The sequence below is a fragment of the Orycteropus afer genome, unplaced genomic scaffold, assembly GCF_000298275.1.
Source record: "Orycteropus afer afer isolate SDZICR_OR568_19922 unplaced genomic scaffold, OryAfe1.0 scaffold00324, whole genome shotgun sequence".
NCBI classification, from domain to species: domain Eukaryota; kingdom Metazoa; phylum Chordata; class Mammalia; order Tubulidentata; family Orycteropodidae; genus Orycteropus; species Orycteropus afer.
This window is the reverse complement of record NW_006921911.1, coordinates 999,031-1,015,909: the sequence shown is the minus strand read 5'-3', so window position 1 is coordinate 1,015,909 and position 16,879 is coordinate 999,031. Positions and strand designations below refer to the sequence as shown.

The following is a 16,879-nucleotide window of genomic DNA, read 5'->3' as shown; positions in this document are numbered from 1 at the left end:
AACCCATACCAGGCAGTTTTGACTACTGTGGCTGTATAGTAGGTTTTGAGATCTGGCAATGTGAGACCTCCTACTTTGTTTTTCTTCTTCAGTAGTGCAAAGCTGTAAATCTTTATGGAAGCAGACCACCACATCTTTTTTCTGCAAAGTGGCTGGCTGGTCAGTTTAAACTACTGATCTTTTGGTTATCAGCCAAATGTCTTAAACACTACACCGCCAGAGCTCCTTACTACACTTCTAGACTCCACTGGAATTTCCTAGAATTTAATTCAGTAGAGAGTCAGAAAAATTCATCCTGGTTTATTTTGGAGCTAATTTCCATCATCACTACCTCAAATGCATCCTTCTATCAACATACTTCAGAACTATCTTTCTTTGTCCCCATTTTCCTAGCCTATTATATTCTTTTAAATGCAAGTCACTAAACATTGAGCTACAAAAGATGCCAACTCTCAGAAGTTACACAGGCGAAGGAAGGGAATATTGCTCTCACTTCAACCCTACGGTGTAATTCATTACATTCCTTACATTCAGTTGGTTCTCTGAGCCACTTGTCTGTCAGTTTGTCATATTATGGTGGCTTGTGTATTGCTGTGATGTTGAAAGTTATGCCACTGGTACTTCAAATGCCAGCAGGGCCACCCATGATGGACAGGATACAGTGGAGCTTCCAGACTCTGATAGACTAGGAAGAAGGATGTGTCCAAGTCAACTTCTGAAAAAATTATCCACTGAAAATCTTATGAATAGCAGGGAAACACTGTCTGATAAACATTGTCATTGATGGAAGATGAGTCATTCAGGTTGGAAGGCATTCAAAATACAATTAGGAAAGAACTGCCTACTCAAGCTATAGTTGACTTTAATGATGTGGATGAAGTAAAGCTTTTGGGACCTTAATTTGCTGATGTGGCACAACTCAATATGAGAAAACACAGCTGTAAATATCCATTAATAATTGGAATGTGGGATATAAGGAATATGGACCTAGAAAAATTAGAAGTTGAAAAAAATGAAATAGAACACATTAGTGAGCTGAAATAGACTGGTATGGGCCATTTTGAATCAGGCAATTAAATGATCTATTATGCTGTCAATGACAAATTAAATATGAATGTAGTCACATTTATTGTCAAAAATAATACTTCAAGATCTGTCCTGAAGTACAATGTTGCCAGTAATAAGATAATATCAATACACCTACAAGGAAGACCATTTAATTCAACTATTATTCAAATTTATGGACCAACCACTAAATCCAAATATGAAGAAAATGAAAATTTTGACCAAATTTGGCAGTCTGAAATTGGCCAAATATGCAACCAAGATGTGCTGATAGTTATTGTTTATTAGAATGCAAAAGTTAGAAACAAGAAAGAAGCACTGATAGTTGGAAAATATGGACTTGGTGATGGAAATGATACTAGAGATCACGTGATAGAATTTTCCACGACCAACAACTTATTCATTGCAAATATCTTTTTAAACAACATAAATGGTGACTGTACACATGGACCTTGTGGAGTGAAATACACAGGAATCGGATATGTTATATCTGTGGAACGAGGTGATAGACAAGCTCAATATCATCAACCAGAACAAGACCAGGGGCTGACTGCGGATCAGACCATTGATTGCTCTTATGCAAAATTAAGTTGAATTTGAAGAAAATCAAAACAAGTCCATAAGAGCAAACTATAGCCTTGAGTATATCCAAGCTGAATTTAGAGATCATCTGAAGAATAGATTTTATGCATTGAACATCAGTGACTGAAGACCAGACAACCTGTGGGATGACATCAAGAATGTCATACATGAAGAAAGCAGAACGTCCTTAGAAAGACCAGAAATGAAAAAAAGACCAAAATGGATGTCAGAAGAGACTTTGAAACTTGCTCTTGAAAGGAGAATAGCTGAAGTGAATGGAAGAAATGATGAGATAAAAGATCTGAACAGAAAATTTCAAAGGACAGCCCACAAGGGTAAAGTATTAAAATGAAATGTGCGGAGATCTAGAGATGGAAAATCAAAAGGAAAGAACCCCCTCAGCTTTTCTCAAGCTGAAAAACTGAAAAAAAAAAAAAAATTCAAGCCTCGAGTTGCAATATTGAAGGGTTCTAACAGCAAGATACTGAACAGTGTGAGAAGCATCAAAAGGAGATGGAAGGAATAGAGTCACTGTACCAAAAAGAATTGGTTGATGTTCAGCCATTTCAGGAGGTAGCATATGATCAAGAACCAATGGTATTGAAAGAAGTCCAAGCTGCACTGAAGGACCTGGCAAAAAACAAGTCTGCAGGAATTGATGGAGTACTCATAGAGATGTTCCAACAAATGGATGCAGCAGTAGAGGTGACTACTTGTTTACGCCAAGAAATTTGGAAGACACCTGACTGGTCAACCAACAGGAAGAGATCCATATTTGTGCTCATTTCAAGGAAAGGTGATGCAACAGAACGTGGAAAATGGAGAACAATATATTAATATTACATGCAAGTAAAATCTTGCTGAACATAATTCAAAACTGGTTGCAGCAGTACATTGACAGGGAACTGCAAGAAATTCAAGCTGGATTCAGAAGAAGGTGTAGAATGAGGGATGATATTGCTGATGTCGGATAGATCTTGGCTGAAAGCAAATATTTTTTTTTTTATTATTATTACTTGTGCATTCTGTGGATCATAACAGATTATAGGTAACACTGCAAAGAATGGGAATTCCAGAACACTTAGTTGTGCTCATGAGGAAACTTTACATGAACCAGGAGGTAGTCATTTGAACAGAACAAGGGGATATTAAACTAAAAACCAAACTCACTGCTGTCGAGTCAGATCTGACTCATAGCAACCCCTCCTTGGATTTCCGAAGCAGTATCACTATGGAAGTAGATTGCCCAAACTTCCTTCTGAAGGGGATATTGCATGGTTTAAAATTAGGAAAAGTGTGCACCATGGTTGTATCCTTTCACCATACTTACTCAGTCTGCATGCTGAGCAACAGAGAAGTCAGATTACTTGAAGAAGAACATTGCATCAGGATCAGAGGAAGACTCATTAACAACCTGAGATATGCAGATGACACAAACTTGCTTGTTGAAATGAAGAACACTTGAAGTAGTTACTGATGAAGATCAGCTTTCAGTATGGATTACATACTAACATAAAGAAAACAAAAATCCTCACAACTGGACCAATATGTAACATTTTGATAAATGGAGAAAAGGTTGAAGTTGTCAAAGATTTCCATTTACTTAGAACACAATCAAAGTCCATGGAAGCAGCAGTCAAAAAAATCAAATGATGTATTGCTCCGGGTGAAGCTACTGCAAAAGACCTTTTTAAAGTGGTTGAAAACAAAGATGTCACTTTGAAGACTAAAGTGTACCTGATCCAATCCATGGTATTTTCAGTAGCTTCATATTCATGTGAGAACTGGACAGTGAATAAGGAAGACTGCAGAAGAATTGATGCTTTTGGATTATGGAGTTGGAAAGGAATATTGAAGGGAGCATAGACTGCTAGAAGAACAAACATATCTATCTTGGAAGAAGTACAGCCAGAATGTTCTTTGGAAGCGAGAATGGCCAGACTTCATCTCTCATATGCTGGTCATATAGTCAGAAGAGACTAGTCCCTGGAGAAGGATATCTGGGTAAAGTAGGGGGTCAGTGTAACAGGGGAAGACCCTCAGCAAGATGGATTTACACAGTAACTGCAACAATGAGCTTAAGCATAGCTAAGCTTGTGAAGATGGCAGAGGACCAGGCCATGTTTTGTTCTATTGTACATAGGGTCGCTATGAGTCAAGTTCAGAAATGACTTAATGGCACCAAACAACAACAATAACTTAGCCAGAACTCTGGATATGAAGACTACTAAGGTTTCCATAACTGCCACCCCCTACCTTCTGTTTGCATACTCATCATTGCATTTGGGGCCTAGGAAGTACTGTCTTCCTTCAAGTGTTAAGATTTGGCATCAGAGATTTGGAAGTTAGGAATTTGGAACCCAGCTTTAGTTTTTCCTTACCTTGATTTGGAGAGCCATGCTATTTCTAAGTCTCCTATTGCCATGAGTTCTTATTTTATTGTCCACTTTATCAGAAATTAAGAGATGTACATCTAATCAAACAGAAAGACAAGAGTTTGCCCAATGATGCTTATCTTAAGTTCAGTATATCAATTCATTGAGAATACAAAATGGAACTTCTGGTTGAAACTTTGCCAAAATTTACAGAGAACTGCAATAGTATTTGATCTTACTGTCCTTTTGGGCCTAGCATACTGTGTCTGACTGCCACTGATGACCAAAGTATCCTCATTAGGATTTGTACTATGTTTAGTTAAGCTGGAAATCTGTGCCCCTCAAGTAATGACAAACTACGTAGCCATGGAGATGACATCAAGCCTCTGGCTGCCCTGTAAACCACGTGCAAATGATGGAAATAAAATAAATATGATATGAAAATGTACTTCCTAAGTAAATAAAAGATTTAGCCTACAGGTCTCCTGATTAATAACTTTTAGTGCACTGATATTTGTTAAATTCATGATGATTCAAAAAAATATCAGTCATAGTCTTTGTCTCAATGCTTTGTTTTTTCTTTTTTCTGTTTCAGATATATCAACATTCCTACACTGGATATTATGTCCTGAGCAAAATTCCTCATGGGTAAGATTCTTTTTTTTTTGTTTTGTTTTATATTAATTAGAAATTTTCAGAACAAAATGAAGGGTAGAAAATTTGAGCACTTGTTTTAACCCTTAGAGCAGGAAACAGGGCATTTCAACTTTTGATAATTAAGGTTTCTAATAATATTGGAAGGAACTCTGGTAGCATAGTGCATAAGGCATCTGACTGCTAACCAGAAGGCTGCCAGTTCAAACCCACCAGCACTCCTCAGAAGTAAAGTTGGGCAATCTACTTCCGTTGTGATTCTGCTTCGGAAACCCATGGAAGGGTCGCTATGAGTCGGATCTGACTTGACGGCAGTGAGTTTTAATAATACCAGCACCTCTGTGACTAATCCATGGATAGTTGCACTAAGGTCATCAGAGAGTCACTGGAGTACAGTTACTTACCCATTTGTTAAACTTCTTCCCAGTAACCACTCTGCTCAACTGAGGTTTACCCAATATGTTCCGTACAGCAGGATTTTTTTTTCCCTATTCTTTGTAGCCAGGTATGGCCCCATCCCATGGTAGATTGGCCCTAAGAATCCCAGGAGAGTTCCTGGTTATATATGTAGCAAAGACAATGGCCACATTAATGCAATGGAAATCTCCATTGTTCTATCACATGTCTTCAAAAACAAGGCCAGAAAGTACTGATGAGATTGAGATAAACTACTCTGGTCATAAATTTAGGAGCAAGATTGTGAAATGGATCAGCATGAAGAGATGCTGTCATAGTAGTGGCACAAAGAGCTGCTGCCTACTTGTCATCCTGGGTGGGGTTATCAGTGTGTGTTTGTGTTTCATTGCCCTGTCTGAGCTTCATGTGCTTATAAGAGCAAGGTATTGGCTCCCATATTTTATTGCACCTCCATGCACCTCCAGCTTCATGCTACTTCAAAACCTCAGATTGCACCCCTAAACTCACCCAGGGTTTCAAAAATGCATAATTTAGGACCAAAGAAGTGTATGGGGGAAGGAAAGACAGGAGAGCATTTCTTTCCCACACACTTGTTTTTAAGTTTCCGTGCTAAATAGATATCCATACACAAAATTTAAATGTGAATCAGTAGCTTCATCTTTAGAACCAAAAGGCAGTAAAGACACTGATCAAAATTTAGGGAAGCTATTTGTTAAGTCTAACATAGATGAAAAACTATTGTAGAATGTGATCAGTCAAGCAGGGATTTGTAGTCGTCGTTTTTTATCATTTTCTTTTCGCTCCCTTTCCTGCTTCTCTCTTCCACCTACTCTTTTCCTCTCCCTCATTTTCCCATATTTCCCCCTCTTTTTCCTCTTTCCTCCTCTTCCTTTGTATCCTCCATTGTTTCTATGACAATATTTTGAAAAGGTTTGATGCTCAGGAAAGGTTTAAAGAAATTGAGTCGTGCTGCTGGCAGTGTTGTGTAGGTTCCTGAGAATATTTAGAGTGAGAGGTCCTAATTTTTCCAAGCAAATTTAAACAAACAGCAGGGGTTGCTGACACATCTGGTTCCATAGGTGGGCATTAGTCACAGCATGAGTGTTTATAACTGCTGCTGTCTGCTTTCCACTAAGTTTAGATAGCATATGAACATATCCTTGGAAAACACACATGAAGAAAATAATTACATTTGGACTTCAGACAAGTGAATGGTACATATAGATATGTAACCAAATGTGATTAACAGGCTCTGTTAGATTAGAAAACTCAAGCTCAAGGAAAGTGAAGATTGCATACTGCAGTAAATTTTTTTTTTTCATTAGAATATTTCAAATAGAAGCTCAAATGCTCTTGACTAAGAAGGAATAATTCTATTATTTTTCAAGCAGATATACATCTTCAAAGGTCATAGCCAGCAGGAATATAATTATGCCTTGAGATTTATCTGCCCCTTCTGGGAACAATAGAATTTATTGGTGGTGATTGGTATTTCATTGCATCTTATATAAATTTGTAAAACTTCAAAGTATAAAAACATTTTATGCCTAACATCTTGTGTTAATATTTTACTCAGTCATAATTTAAGAGAAATGGATTCTGAGAATTTAGACAGCACTTTGGTAAATAAACTGATAAATGTACAAACAACATCATCTGTATTGAGACTCTGTATCTGTCTGTGTTCAGGTCGCTAAAGCCGCATTATAGTCCCCCTCATAGATGATGACAACATCTCATGAGCTGTTTTTAATATTTTTAAAATTGTGATAGTCACAATTGCCAAAAGGTGGTAGCAATCATCAAATGAAAAGATGAGCAAAATGTTAGTCATAAAGAGAAATGAAGTCCTGATGCATGCTGCAACAGGGATGAAACTTGAAAACATGCTTAGTGAAATAGTCACAAAAGGACAAATATTTTATGACTGCATTTATAGGAAATACCTCAAACAGGCAAATGTTTGGAGACAAAAACTTATTAGTGATTTCAAAGGGCTTGGAGAGGGAGGGAATGAGACTCAGTGCTGAAAGGGTACTGAGTTTCTGTTTGAGTGATGGAAAACTTTTGGAAATGTATAGTAGCACATGGTGAATGAAATTAATGTCACTAAGTTGTACACTTAAAAATAGTTAAAATGGCAAATTTTTGTTATATATATTTTGTGATGGTAAATTTTTTTAAGAATATGTGATAGTATTAATAATTAGCACATTTATAGACTGAGTTTCCTTTGACCCCTGAAAACAACCCTCAAGAAAAACATTCTTATCCCCATTTTACAATGATTGTTTTGAGAGGCTCCATAACTTTTCCAATCCCTCATACCTAGTATATAGTAGAGCTAGATGCAAACTCAAGTCTGGTTAACTCTTAATTCCTATGCTCTTCAAACAACTCCTTTGGATTATTTCAAATTTAGATCAAATTTCACTCTCACATAATTAATAGATGTAAGAGATTACTTGTTACAGTTGCCTGTACTGGGAAACAGCCTCTGGCAGATGACAAAGTCTATGTCCCAAACCATTGCCATATGAACTAACACAAACAAACAAAATAAATCAAACTCACTGCTGTGGAGTCCATGCTACTTATAGCGACCCCTCCTTGGGTTTCCCAGATGATATCTACAGAAATAGATTACCCAACCTTCCTTCTTAGGAGTGGCTGGTGGGTTTGAACTGCCAGCCTTCTGGTTAGCAGTCAAATGCCTTAGGCACTATGCCACCAACACCTCTAAAAATAGCCTTTCTCAATCTCCACAGCCCCTAGCGTTCCTCTTTGTCATAGTATCATTCATGGCACGTTAACAAATTTCAAATACTGCAAAAATCTCATCTGTATTAATGAGGTAGTGGATTTCTGACAATGAAGACCCTTTAGGCCTGGAGATTTTGTAACTTTAACCTTTAAAGGGAGCATAGTGACTGCTCAAGAAAGTAAATTGTGTAAGTGTACTGCCCCCAAGTGGCAAAGGAATAACATAGCTCAGAAAAGCTTAGGCTCTAGGTGACTTTTAGGTAGAGAAAAGCACAATTGTTTTAAAAATTAAAATAAATTTAAATTTACAGTAGTCATAATACAAGAAAAATGAGTACCTTTCTTGAAACCTTTGAAGACACAGATCAGAACCTTTTTCACAAATTCTCACTTTTTCTTTTGCCACTGCTTACTCTAAATTTTCCATTTTGAGTCAGAAATTTTCAGAAAGGGATTATCTATCATTCATAACTTGATTTTGGTCTTAACTTTAGGCTTTCCAGCCACTCACTTGGAAGGGTTGAATTTAATTTTAAGTACTCTCTTATTTCTGGTTTCCTTTCTCTTTACAAAGGGCAGAAGAGAATTTCAAAAGGATGAGCCCCACTTCCTGTCTCTCTTCCACAACTCAGAAAAAGGTGCTTCCACAACCCCATGCTTTGTTCCTTTAGCTTCCCTTTTCATATCGTTTAGGCCTCTCTTGCTGGAACCAGGTAGAATTCTTTCTTCATGTTAAGGCTGGAGTTACAGTGAGAATCCCAAAACAGCTGAATTTTCATTTGTCAAGGAGTGTATTTCCACCATCCGTTAGTTTGTCGCACTGTGGTGGCTTGCATGTTGTTGTGATGTTAGAAGCTATGCCACTGGTATTTCAAATACCAGCAGGGTCACCCACGGTGAACAGGTTTTCAGCAGAGTGTCTAGACTAAGATAGACTAGGAAGGAGGACCTTGCAATCTACTTCTGAAAATTAGCCAATGAAAAACTTACAAATAGCAGCAGATCATTATCTGAAATAGTGCTGAAAGATGAGCCCTTCAGGTTGGAAGTTAAGCAAAATATGACTAAGGAAGACCTGTCTTCTCAAAGTAGAGTGGACCTTAGTGATAGGGAAGGTTTTAGAACCTTCATTTATTGATGTGGCATGACTTAAAATGAGAAGAAATAGTTACAAACATTCATTAATAATCAGAACATGGAATGCACAGAGTATGAAGCTAGGAAAATTAGAAGTCATTAAAAATGAAATGGAGTGCGTAAAGATCAATATCCTAGGCATTAGTGAGCTGAAATGGACTGGTATGGGCTATTTTGAATCTAATAAACATATGGTCTACTATGTTGGGAATGATAAATTGAAGAGTAATTGTGTTCCATTCATAATCAACAAGAATATTTCAAGGTCTATCCTGAAATACAAGGCTGTCAGTGATGGAATGATCATACGCCTACAAGGAAGACCAGTTAATATGACTATTATTCAAATTTATGTTCCAACCACTACTGCCAAAGATGAAGAAATTGAAGATTTTTACAAACTTCTGCAGTCTGAATTGGATCAAACATGCAATCAGGATACATTGATATTACTGGTGATTGGAATGTAAAAGTTGGAAACAAAGGAGGTTTGTTGTTAGGTGCCTCGAGTCATCTCTGACTCATAGCAACGCTATGCATAGCAGAACAAAACACTGCCCAGTCCTGCACAAGCTCCATGATCCTTGCTATACTCACCATTCCTGCTGCCACCGTGTCAACCCATCTTATTGAGGGCCTTCTTCTCTTTCATTGACCCTCCATCCTTCTCCCGGGAATGGTCCCTTCTGACAACGTGACCAAATTATGTGAGATGATGTCTGGCCATTCTCACCTCCAAGGACCATTCTGGCTGCACTTCCTCCAGGGCAGACCTGTTAGTTCTTTTAGCAGTCCATGGTACTTTCAGCATTCTTTACCAACACCACAGCTCAAAAGCATCAATTCTTCTTCAGTCTTCCTTATTCATTGTCCAGCTCTCACATGCATATGAGGTGATTGAAAATACCATGGCTTGTGTCAGGCATACCTTAGTCCTCAAGGGGATATCTTTGCTGTTTAGCACTTGAAAGAGGTCCTTTGCAGCCAATTTGCCCAGTGCTATATGTCCTCTGATATCCTGACTTCTGCTTCCATTGGTGTCAATTATAGAATTAAGCAATGTGAAGTCTTTACAATTTCAATTAAAAAAAAAAAAAAAAAAAACTTTCAAATAAGTTTTAGTAGCTAGAAAATATGGCCTTGGTGATAGAAATGACCCTGGTGATCACATGATAGAATTTTTCAAGACTACTGACTTGATTTATTCATTGTAAATATCTTTTTTCAACAACATAAACATCAACTATACAGGTGGACTTCACCAGATGGAATACATAGAAGTCAAATTAACTACATCTATGGAAAGTGGTGATGGAGAAGCTCCATATCATCAGTCAGAACTAATTCTACAGGATAGACTATCATTTGCTCATATGTAAGTTCAAATTGAAGCTGAAGAAAATAAAAACAAGTCAATAACAGCCAAAGTATGAACATGAGTATATCCCACCTGAATTTGGAGACCATCTCAAGAATAGATATGATATACTGAACACTAATGACCAAAGACCAGATGAGTTGTGGAATGACATCAATGTGATCATACATGAAGAAAGCAAAAGGTCATTGAAAAGATAGGAAAGGAAAGAAAAAGACCAAAATGGTTGTCAGAGGAGACTCTGAAACTTGCTTTTAAATGTAGAGTAGCTAATATAAATGGAAGAAGTGATGAAGTGTAAAGGCTGAAAAGAAGATTTAAAATGGTGGCTTGCAAAGACAAAGTAAAGTATTATAATGAAATGTACAAAGATCTGGAATTAGAAAACAAAGACAGAAGAAAACATTGGTATTTCTCAAGCTGAAAGAACTTAAGAAAAAGTTCAAGGCTTGAGTTGTAGTATTCTGTGGGAAAAATATTGAACAATGCAGGAAGCATGTCAAGAAAATGGAAAGAATACATGGAGTCACTGTACTAAAAAGAATTGGTCAATGTTGAACCATTTCTGGAGATAGCATATGATCAGGAACTGGTGGTATTGATGGAAGAAGCCCAAGTTGCACCAAAGACATTGGTGAAAATAAATTTCCGAGAAGTGGTAAAGTACTAGTTGAGATGGCTCAAAAAATGAATGCAAAGCTGGAAGTGCTCAGTCATCTATGCCAAGATATATGGAAGACAGCTACCTAGCCAACTGACTGGAAGAAATCCACATTTGTGCCAATCCCAGAGAAATGTGACCCAACAGAATATGGAAATCATTGAATAATATCATTAATACCACACACAAGTAAAATTTTGCTGCAGATAAATCAAAGATGGTTATAGTAATATATCAACAGGTAACTGCCAGAATGAATATGAAACATGGGATATCATTGCTGATGTCAAATGGATCTTGGCTAAAGGAATACCAGAAAGATGTTTATCCATGTTTTAGTGACTATTTCAAGGCTCCGTGGATAACCAATTATGGATAACACTGCAAAGAATCAAAATACAAGAACATTTAATTGTATTCATATAGAATCTGTACATAAACCAAGAGGCAGTTATTCATACAGAGCAAGGGGAGACTGCATGGTTTAAAATCAAGAGAGGTGTGTGTCAGTGTTGTATCCTTTCACCATTCTTATCAATCTGTATGCTGAGCAAATAGTTTGAGAATCTGAACTATATGAAAAAAAGAATGCGGCTTGAGGATGTTTTGTAGACTTGGCTTGCTTTTTAACAGTTTCACAACATGACTTTTTTCTTGAATTATTCCCTTTGGTTTGAGTCTTTTCAAAATACTGTCATTCTAATATATAGTTTCAAATCTAATAGGATCATTCTGAAAACTCATGTGGATTCCTGTGTAACAGAAATCAATTTTAAGAAGAGCCAGACCTGCATAACCCGTTAACTTGGGAATAGTGACATTTTGGGTCTAGCAAACTCAGAGCCATATGGAATAGAGATGGAGAAGTAGTCTAAGGCATTTTTTTTTTTTTTTTACATGTTAGTAAATCTTCTGTGGAAATTGTTGCCCTAAGGTTGGTTGCTTAGCAGTATTTTTTTAATTGTACCGAAATTGCATTCTTGTAGAATTGTGGGTGAGAATAATAAAATAGAGAAATAGATTCTTTCTGTCAGAGTTACTTTGTAACTTTATAGTACAGAGCAGCAGTCCATTTATTTAGAAAATTGATCTCTAGGTTGATAACTATGCATAGTGCCCAGCACTTTGCTGAAGAGCATAAGAAAGTGATTATTAAGTACTTAAGCTATGCAGTCAGATAGACCTGAATATGAGTCTCCATTTTGCCACTGACTTTGGCCACGGGACTCTGGGAGAGTTCCATAAGTCTTGGTTTCCATATTTTTAATAAATGATAGTAATAATAGTACCCACTTCATATGTTCACTGTGAAATTTAAGTCAAATAATATATGAAAAGCACACAGCAGATAATTTTTCTTCTAGTGAGTGCTCAGGAAATACTAGCTCCTATTACTGTAGTATGTTCCTAATATATATTTGTTTATTCTTAATTAATTATTATCAAACTTTAATTTCTATCTAGCTGAAATAATTTCCATTACAAAAGGAGGAATAATATACCCATACAATAATAAAATTCTTCTTCATTATTTTTTTAAGCTGAGATTTGCTCTGCAACATTCAAGAAATTACAATGCCATGTAATTTTAATTTTCCTATTAAAAGAAGTATCTCGACTACCTCAGTGTAGTATCTCAACTACCTACAATTCTCAATGCTCAATAAATTCCTCTTTATTGTCATCTTAGTCTCACCTACAGCAATTTTGTTTTTTGTAATTTTTGTTTTTATTCCCAGTAGAAGCAGAAAAGAAAAGGAGTTCAACAATTATTTACTGAATATGCTATATTGTGCAACAGAAGCATGGTTGCTATACTTAAGGTATTCAAAATCTTGTTTAAAAGGAAAGATGAACACTAGATACAGACTTATCTAACAATATATAATTACATGCCTCAAATAAGCATTTTAAACAATGAATGCCAAATAAGGAAGAGAAGGCTGTACACATCATTGGTCATGAAAGCTATCATAAAAGAAGTTTGATTTGAGCTGAGCCTTATAGATATCTACAGAGAGGAGACAGTCCATACTGGGTAAAATATTAAATAAGGTTGACCTTTGCAATGAGCCACCACCTTCCTGGAATTAGTCAGTATCCAGGCCAGGGTGGAGCATGAGTGTTCAAATATGACCACGACAGAGGTAAAATTGGAAGTTTACTATCAGCCTGGCGTATAGAGGACCTAAACACTACCCAACAGGGAATTGGATTTTACAATAAGAACACACAGAATACTTTGAGTAGGAAAAAATATGATGAAAATGATAGATTTATATTAGTTTTATGTTTGTGTATAGAGTAGACTGTAGGAAAGGGGAGATTAGAAGCATGGATTCAATTAGAAGCCTAGTGGGAAATAATGAAGGGATAGAGTATGGAGAAAACTCAGTTAATGTAGCAACTACACTGATTGTGATTATGGGTACCTTGTGTTCTCTTAGAAAACAAAGATGGATTTCAAGTGTTTGTTCCACATCCATCTAATTAAATCTCAGGCAGCCTGTGGTCCATTGTGAGTTAAGCCTGATGCATGAGAAGATTCAAAGTATTGAGTTCATGGGAACAGCAATGAGAACTGTTAGCATCAGTGTTGGAACCTCTGCCATTGAGCACATTTTCTTTCTGGCCATTTCTCTTAAATGCACAATCACTGGGAATTCTGCTGCTGGTCATTTCTCATGACACACTTTGATTCTGCAGAGTAAACTCCTTGCACTGCTACCAGAGGTACATGAAGAAGAATGTTTGAATACATGGGGAAGAACCACTATGAAGCCAAAATGTGAAAGAAGGAAATGTTCTTAAAATGGCATTTGAAGTAGAGACTGACATCTAAGTGAGAGAATGCTACTGTTATTTGGAGCCCTAGTGGCACAATGGTTAAGCATTTGACTCCTTACCAAAAAGCTGGCAGTTCAAAACCACCCAGTGGCTAGGTCTGCAAGAGAAAGACCTGACAACAAGTTTCTGTAAAAATTACAGCAAAGAAAATGCCATGGGGCAGTTCTACTCTGTGAAACGGGGTCTCTTTGAGTTGAAACCAACCAACTCACACAATAACCCACCCCACTGCAGTCATGTCATGTCAGTTCTGACTCATAACAACCCTATGGGACAGAGTAGAACTGTCTCTTTAAGGTTTCACAGGTTGTAAATCTCTATAGAGGCAGACTGAAACATCTTTCTCCCATGGACCAGCTGGTGGATTTGAACTGCTCACCTTTCAATTAGTAGCCCAGTGCTTAACCATTGTGCCACCAGAGTGCCTCACCCAACAACAGAAAATTGGCTTCCAAGCACTTCAGCACTGTGGACAGCTTACATGTCTGCCTTTAAGGCTTGCTCTTAACTGCTTCTTCCTCTTCTTCAACCTTCTCCCTCGTGCCTTCTTCCCTCCTTCTGAAATCCAAAGTGATATAGGGTAGCTATGAGTCTGATCAGCTCTACAGCAGCGGGTTTGGTTTTTGGCAGTGAATGTAGACTTTAGATCAAATAGATCTCAGAATAAGTTCCCAGTCAGCTTCACCTGTGTAATCATGAAAAAGTTACATTGCCTTTCTGGGCACGATTTCTGCATATACAGGATGGAAATGATATTCATAGAATAACTGTAATGGTCATATATATGATATACTGTATGATGAGATGGCATATTTAAGTGTTGTGTTTGGTGCCAGAAGGTCCTATAGGCTCCATTCATAGTGGACCTTAAAGTTAGACACCATGACCTGCCATAACGTGGCTCATTCTAATTAATCATCCTTCCCCACAATTTCCCTACATTTGGGACAGAAAATAGATGTCTTCTTCAATGTCAGCTCTGATCAATGGATAGTATCTTCCTGAAGCTCAGAGTTTAAACAGAATCTAACACCATGGCCAGTGATTGGCCTGTGGTGAGCAAGGGAAGAGAGAGCGGTAACATGGAATGCCTATATTTGCCAACCCTGCCTTCTTTGACCCAGCTCCGCAGTGTGTCCAGTCACTTCTTCCAGTCTTAAAATGTGTTTCCAAGTATGTACACCTTTGCTGTTCCAGACTTCACACCATTACCTGCCCCCATCTACTAGAAAGTTTCTGCTCACTGTCCTTCTTATATCTAAATCCTTCCAATCCATCAAGTCCCCCCTTTATACCCATTCCTCTTGACATCCTCCTCTTGACATCCTCCTCTAACTGCCTGAATTCCTAGAGTAAGGATTGCTACTCATTTCACTCTATAATTTATTTTCTGTTAAATTACTAGTTACCTTTTTGTAGATATGTAATTTTCTTAAACAAAAAGTTTGAAATGTGTTCAATATGCATTTATTACCTGACATATTCCTTTCTGTCATTCTAAGGTATCCAAGGAGCAGTTTAGATGGAAGGAACATGACCTATGTCTGTGAAACAAATGGCTGCAGCAAAGAATGATATTGTGACTTTGCACATAAAAATTGCAGAAGTGGCTGCATCAACACATCTTTTTTTTTTTTTTTTCCCCCTAGTGTGACAGCCTCATATGTCAGAATTGAGTTTAGTCAGTGGCTTAAAATCCACCAAGCACATGAAAAAGGAGCCTGTATAAACAATTTTTTTCCCCTAGTGGTTTACCACCCTCAAGACTCTGAACATGTCTAAAGGGTTTTCAAACAAACAAACTCTTTTGAAAATGAGGTGAAAATAAGCTCATTTTATCAGGCTCAGTGCTCATTTATAAACTCTAATTTCATACCCTTTGAATTGTTCCTGGCCCGGCAGGCATCCGTAGGTAGTGAAAAATATTAATTAAGTAATTAAGCAAGGTTGACTAATAAAAAATACGAATGCCTGGGCTATACTCCAAATCACTTCAACTAGGATCTCTAAGGATAAGACCTCACTATAGTGGTAGCGTAGTGCCTAAGGCACTTGACTGCTAACCAGAAGGCTAGTGGTTCAAACCCACCAGCCACTCTTCAGAAGGAAGATGGGGCAATCTATTTCGGAGTGCTACCACCTTGGAAACCCAAGGAGGGGTCGCTATGAGTCGAGTCTGACTTGACGACACATGACAACAACAACATAATTTTAAAAGTTTTTATTGTTGTTATTAGCTGCTTAGAGTCTGCCCCCACTCGTGGTGACTCTGTATACAGTAGAATAAAATGCTGCCTGGTCCTGTGCGATTCCCTTGATAGGTTGGGAATCAGACCACTGTGATCCAAAGGGTTTTCTCTGGCTGCTTTTCAGAAGTAGATCATCAGGCCTTTCTTCCTAGTCTGTCTTAATCAGGAAGCTCCACTGACACCTGTTCTGCATCATAAGCAACACAAGCCTCCACTGACAGACAGGTGGGGGCTACACTTGATTTACTCAGGGGATTTAATATGGAGTGGGGCCCGACTGGCCCTCTTTCACTTGCTGCCATTACTAAGTGCCATGGGGTGGCCAGTATAAAGTTGGATCTAAGAGCTAATGCTTCCATCTCTAGAAACAAGCCACTAAAGATCAGGAGCTCTGGTAGCAAAGTGCCTAAGGCACTTGACTGCTTACCAGAAGGCTCATGGCACTCCTTGGAAGGAAGGTTGGGCAATCTACTTCCTTAGTGATACCACTTCGGAAACCCAAGGAGGGGTTGCTGGGCGTCAGGGCCGACTTGGCAGCCAATAACAACAGTAACAACAACAAAGTTTCCCCTGAAATATTAATTTTCTTATCATTGTCAACAGATTCAGGGAAATAGTCATAGATCTCAGATTAACAATGTTCTTTTTTTTTTTTTTTTTTAATTAGGATTTGGGTGAAGATTTACAGAGTAAATTCACTTTTCATACAGCACTTCACATATACTTTGTCTCATGTCATTGACCAAAATTT

At 37.7% G+C, this 16,879-nt stretch overlaps 1 protein-coding gene across 1 annotated transcript in view; it reads left to right on the top strand.

Annotated features, from left to right (window-relative positions):
* Positions 1–16,879, top strand: part of DPP6 (dipeptidyl peptidase like 6) — a 1,548,106-nt gene that overhangs the window by 1,028,269 nt on the left and 502,958 nt on the right. Inside the window, exon 6 of the mRNA XM_007952098.2 lies at positions 4,618–4,670. Coding sequence (XP_007950289.1) covers positions 4,618–4,670 — 53 coding nt within the window. The remainder of the gene's footprint in view (positions 1–4,617; positions 4,671–16,879) is intronic.